Source organism: Blennius ocellaris (assembly GCF_963422515.1).
Source record: "Blennius ocellaris genome assembly, chromosome: 6".
NCBI lineage: Eukaryota > Metazoa > Chordata > Actinopteri > Blenniiformes > Blenniidae > Blennius > Blennius ocellaris.
The window spans coordinates 795,418-801,584 of NC_137655.1; the positions used below are offsets into that span (position 1 = coordinate 795,418).

At 49.0% G+C, this 6,167-nt stretch overlaps 2 protein-coding genes across 2 annotated transcripts in view; one reads left to right on the forward strand and one right to left on the reverse strand.

The window, feature by feature from the left end:
- Nucleotides 1–980: 980 nt before the first annotated feature.
- Nucleotides 981–2,585, forward strand: LOC308131361 (trace amine-associated receptor 13c-like; the record flags this gene model as incomplete). The annotated part of the gene is made up of 2 exons (XM_080498089.1): nucleotides 981–1,153; nucleotides 1,736–2,585. The coding sequence occupies 2 exons, from the start codon at nucleotides 981–983 to the stop codon at nucleotides 2,583–2,585; spliced, it is 1,023 nt and encodes a 340-aa protein (XP_080354215.1).
- Nucleotides 2,586–4,258: 1,673 nt separating this feature from the next.
- The window catches only part of LOC308131362 (trace amine-associated receptor 13c-like), a gene marked incomplete at both ends in the record, with an annotated part of 3,269 nt that continues 1,360 nt past the window's right edge, over nucleotides 4,259–6,167 (reverse strand). Inside the window, one exon of the mRNA XM_080498090.1 lies at nucleotides 4,259–5,096. Coding sequence (XP_080354216.1) covers nucleotides 4,259–5,096 — 838 coding nt within the window. The remainder of the gene's footprint in view (nucleotides 5,097–6,167) is intronic.

Here is a 6,167-nt window from a genome sequence, read left to right on the forward strand (position 1 = left end):
GCATCTTCCCCCTCTAACATCAGATTATAGAGCATCTTCATCCTCTAACACCAGATTCTAGAGCATCGTCCTCCTCTAAAAGCAGATTATAGAGCATCTTCCTCCTCTAATCCAGATTACAGAGCATCTTCCTCCTCTAATCCAGATTACAGAGCATCTTCCTCCTCTAATCCAGATTATAGAGCATCTTCCTTCTCTAACAGCAGATTATAGAGCATCTTCCTCATCTAATCCAGATTATAGAGCATCTTCCTCATCTAATCCAGATTATAGAGCATCTTCCTCCTCTAATCCAGATTATAGAGCATCTTCATCCTCTAACACCAGATTATAGAGCATCTTCCCCCTATAACATCAGATTATAGAGCATCTTCATCCTCTAACACCAGATTCTAGAGCATCTTCCTCCTCTAAAAGCAGATTATAGAGCATCTTCCTCCTCTAAAAGCAGATTATAGAGCATCTTCCTCCTCTAATCCAGATTACAGAGCATCTTCCTCCTCTAATCCAGATTATAGAGCATCTTCCTTCTCTAACAGCAGATTATAGAGCATCTTCCTCATCTAATCCAGATTATAGAGCATCTTCCTCATCTAATCCAGATTATAGAGCGTCTTCCTCTAATGCCAGATTATAGAGCGTCTTCCTCCTCTAACACCAGATTATAGAGCATCTTCCTCCTCTAACATCAGATTATAGAGCATCTCCCTCCTCTAACACCAGATTATAGAGCATCTTCCTCCTCTAACATCAGATTATAGAGCATCTTCCTCCACTAACATCAGATTATAGAGCCTCTTCATGAAGATGTTTAATTCCCTGGATTTCCCTCACTGGATGCTGACACTTCAGATTATTCCAGATGACATCACAGATTAGAGGAGGGAGGGGGGAGGAGCCACAGAGGAGGAGTATGAAGGAGGCGTTGGGTCGGAGCTCCTGCCAGAGTGGCGCGGCTCTCCTCCTCCTCCCCTCGCGCCATGGAGGAGCCTGACGAGGAGCTCTGCTTCCCGCTGCTCCTCAACGCCTCCTGCAGGCGGCCGGCGGAGCAGCGCGGCGGCGCCGACGTGGTCTTCTACGTCCTGCTGTCCTGCGTCTCCATGGTTACCGTGACCCTCAACCTGCTGGTCATCGTCTCCATCTCACACTTCAGGCACCGACACCCTGATACTCCCTGATACTCCCTGATACTCTCTGATACTCTCTGATACTCCCTGATACTCCCTGATACTCTCTGATACTCTCTGATACTCCCTGATACTCTCTGATACTCCCTGATACTCCCTGATACTCTCTGATACTCTCTGATACTCCCTGATACTCTCTGATACTCTCTGATACTCCCTGATACTCCCTGATACTCCCTGATACTCTCTGATACTCTCTGATACTCCCTGATACTCCCTGATACACCCTGATACTCCCTGATACTCTCTGATACTCTCTGATATATTTTGATACACTCTGATACTCTCTGATACACTTCGTTATAGTTTGTTACACTTTGTTATAATTTGTTATATTTTGTTACATTTTGATACATTTTGTTGCATTTTGTTATATTTTGATAAATTTTGTTACATTTTGTTATATTTTGATAAATTTTGTTGCATTTTGTTATATTTTGATACATTTTGTTGCATTTTGTTATATTTTGTCATACACATGTTGGTTCCATGTAATGTCAGATGATGTCTCCGTGTTGACCCTGTCTCCGTGACGACCGTGTCTCCAGGGTGCTCCACACGCCCACCAACCTGCTGCTCCTGTCGCTGGCCGTGTCGGACCTCCTGGTGGGCCTCCTGCTGATGCCGGGGCGCCTCCTGCGGGCGGGCGGCTGCTGGTCGCTAGGCAGCGCGGCGTGCGGCGGCTTCTACCTGGCGTCCTTCGTCCTGACGTCGGCGTCGGTGGGCAACATGGTGCTGGTGTCGGTGGACCGCTACGTGGCGATCTGCGAGCCGCTGAGCTACCCGTCCAGGGTGACCCGGCCCCGGGTGACGGTCTGCGTCTGCCTGTGCTGGAGCTGCTCGCTGCTCTACAACGCCGTCATCCTGCGCCACTTCCTGCGGCGCCCGGACCGCTACAACTCCTGCCACGGGGAGTGCGTGATCCGGGTGGACGCCGTCACCCGGGCGTTCGACATGGCGCTGACCTTCGTGGGCCCCATCCTGGCCATCGTGGCGCTGTACCTGCGAGTGTTCGCGGCGGCGGCGTCTCAGGCGCGCGCCGTGCGCTCCCAGATCGCCGGCGTGGCGCGGCGGGCCGACGCCCCGGCCGGCGGCTCCAGCAGGAAGGCCGCCACGGCCGTCAGCGCGGTGGTGCTGCTGTTCCTGCTCTGCTTCTTCCCCTTCTTCTGCTCCACCCTCGTCCCCGCCGGCGGCGCGGCCGGCGTGGCGTTCTACGTGTTCGGCGTCTGGTGGCTGTACTGCAACTCCTGCTTCAACCCGCTCATCTACGCCTTCTTCTACCCCTGGTTCCGCAGGTCGCTCCGGCTCATCGCCTCGCTGCAGATCCTGCAGCCCGGCTCCTGCCACGCCGACGTGCTGGCGCCAGCAGGGGGCGGCGCCGCGCTCAGCCGACACTGACCTGCTTCCTCTGGAACACCAGACTCACTGTCATGACTGTTTGGTGAAAGTGAAGCCACACCCGGGGTTTGAACTTTGACCTTCTTGCTTCCTGTAAATCAGTGGTTCTCAATTATTTTCTGTCACGCCCCCCCGAGAGGACAGAATTTTTTTCAGGCCCCCCTCCCCCCCCCCCCAAATTGTACTACCATTGAGAACCTGATAATATTTATGTATTTCTCTGTATAAACCATGTATGAGTTGCTGCACCAGCATTCTGCATACAATCGCCTGATTATCAAAATAAAGTCATAAAATGAGCTGGAGGCCCTTTTTTTATCGTTCAAGCATGAATAAAGACACTAATACTGAAAGTCGCGCCGCCTCACGCCCCCCCTGACACCCAGCCACGCCCCCCCGACACCCCACCATGCCCCCCCAGGGGGGCGCGCCCCACCATTTGAGAAGCACTGCTGTAAATCAACTTTGTTTATTTCTTGTTTGTGTATGAACTATTATGAAGGTTCTCATGATTCTGAGGGATTTACTGACATGAAATAACTGCATTTATTTATAATATTCTGTTATTATGATGATTATGAATCATGTTCTGAGTTGTTGTTTATGTTATTGTTTATGTTATTTATGTTCACCAGGAAACACTGAAGCTCCTCAACTCTTACGGACTCTTTGATATTTGCTTCGTATTCGTTGATTAAATCATTTCAAACCAATAAGAACGTATCGATGACTTTTCATTTCAAGAGGGAAAAAAGTGTTTCAATCATGAAGCTCATTTTAAATGTTCAAACTTTGTGCTGCAGGAGGAAGTGATGCAACGAGACCTTCAGTGTAATGTCTGAACAGATTCTGGAATAAAGTCATTTATTGATCTGGAAGGTTTATTAAAGCTGCTGCTTCACACCTTTCAACTTCCCTTTTCACTAAAGCCTCAAACATATAGCATATTTAATATATCATATATATTTAATATGTCATATTTAATATATAATATATCAGATTTGATATATCATATATAATATTTAATATATGATGAATCCAGGAGCTCCAGGTGAATCCAGGTGAATCCAGGTGAATCCAGGTGACATAAAACCATAAACTGAGAATCACCAGGTTCAATTAAATGACTTAGAATGAGGATTTTCTCTTTATACAACATAAATATACTAAATATCACATCATCAACCTTCCTTCACTGAACAGTTGATCAACTGACAGAGAATTACATAATTATACACATATAATCATATATATATTCGTATATATATTCATATATATATAGATAGATAGATACTTCAGCCTCATGGTACTTTTATTTTTTCCAATTTTCTTTTTATTTGAAAAGCAAAACATCACAACTTTCATTGTTTGTTTGTTTACAACAAAGATGTTTGATGCTTCTTTTGATTCATGGAACTTTTATATAACTTATTAATAATAAAGATTAGATTACTGATGATGGTGATGATGATGATGATGGTGATGATGAAGATGATGATGATGATGTCATATTAGAAGACAGGGAGTTTTTTGCTGACATAAGCCGTTTGGATCAAAACACTTCATATGAGTGTGGAAACGGGGCGTTGATGTTGAGGCTCAGAGATCAAAGGTCAGAGGTCAAGAGGCTAGAGGTCAAAGGTCAGGTCAGAGGTCAAAGGTCAGGTCAAAGGTCAGAGGATCTTGACGTCTCGGGATCCCGGCCTGAGGACCTTGAGGGTGACGATGTGCCTGATGGAGGTCCTGAACCAGGGGTAGAAGAAGGCGTAGATGACGGGGTTGAGGCAGGAGTTGAAGTGCGCCAGCCAGATCTCGAAGTCGGCGGCCGAGGCGTCGACCTCCGTCTCCTCGCCGGCCAGCGTCGGCGCGTAGTACGGGCAGAAGCAGAGCAGGAACACGGCCACGACCAGCCCCAGCGCCCCCGCCGCCTTGATCTCGCTCCTCCACCTGGCGACGGCCTGGCCGGCCCCGGGCTGCCGCGGCTGCGCCGCCGCCGCCACGGCGGCCTGCGAGCGCATCGCCCGGGCCTGAGACACCGCCACCACGAACACCCGCAGGTACAGCGCCACGATGACGGCGACGGGCAGCACGAAGCTGACCACCAGGTCCACCGCCGCCGCCGCGCGGCCCACCACCACCACGCACTCGCCCAGGCAGGACACGGAGGCGCCGGGGTTCCTCAGGTGGCCGTTGAGCAGCGCCACGCGGTACAGCAGCGAGCCCAGCCAGCCCAGGCTCACGCCCGCCCGCGCCGCCCGCCGCGTCACCCGCGCCGGGTAGCGCAGCGGGTCGCACACGGCGACGTAGCGGTCCAGCGAGATCAGCACCATGTTGGCGACGGAGGCCGAGGTGATGACGTAGTCCGCCACGTAGTACAGCGTGCACACGGCGTCGCCTAGCAACCAGCAGGCCTCGATGTACAGGATCTCCACCGGCATCAGGACCACGCCCACCAGCAGGTCCGACGCCGCCAGAGAGAGGAGGAGCAGGTTGGTGGGGGTGTGGAGCTGCCTGGGGGGGGGGGGTCAGTACACACTGATACATAGTACACTCTGATACACACCGATACACTCTGATATACACTGATACACTCTGATACACACTGATACACTCTGATACACACCGATACACTCTGATACACTCTGATATACACTGATACACTCTTGATACACTCTGATACACTCTGATACACTCTGATACACTCTGATACACTCTGATACACACCGATACACTCTGATACACTCTGATACACTCTGATACACTCTGATACACTCTGATACACACCGATACACTCTGATACACTCTGATACACTCTGATACACTCTGATACACACCGATACACTCTGATACACTCTGATACACTCTGATACACTCTGATACACTCTGATACACACCGATACACTCTGATACACTCTGATACACTCTGATACACTCTGATACACTCTGATACACACCGATACACTCTGATACACTCTGATACACTCTGATACACTCTGATACACACCGATACACTCTGATACACTCTGATACACTCTGATACACTCTGATACACACCGATACACTCTGATACACTCTGATACACACCGATACACTCTGATACACTCTGATACACACCGATACACTCTGATACACTCTGATACACACCGATACACTCTGATACACACTGATACACTCTGATACACACCGATACACTCTGATACACTCTGATACACACTGATACACTCTGATACACTCTGATACACACTGATACACTCTGATACACACCGATACACTCTGATACACTCTGATACACTCTGATACACTCTGATACACACCGATACACTCTGATACACTCTGATACACACTGATACACTCTGATACACACCGATACACTCTGATACACTCTGATACACACTGATACACTCTGATACACACCGATACACTCTGATACACTCTGATACACACCGATACACTCTGATACACACCGATACACTCTGATACACACTGATACACACCGATACACTCTGATACACTCTGATACACACTGATACACTCTGATACACACCGATACACTCTGATACACACCGATACACTCTGATACAC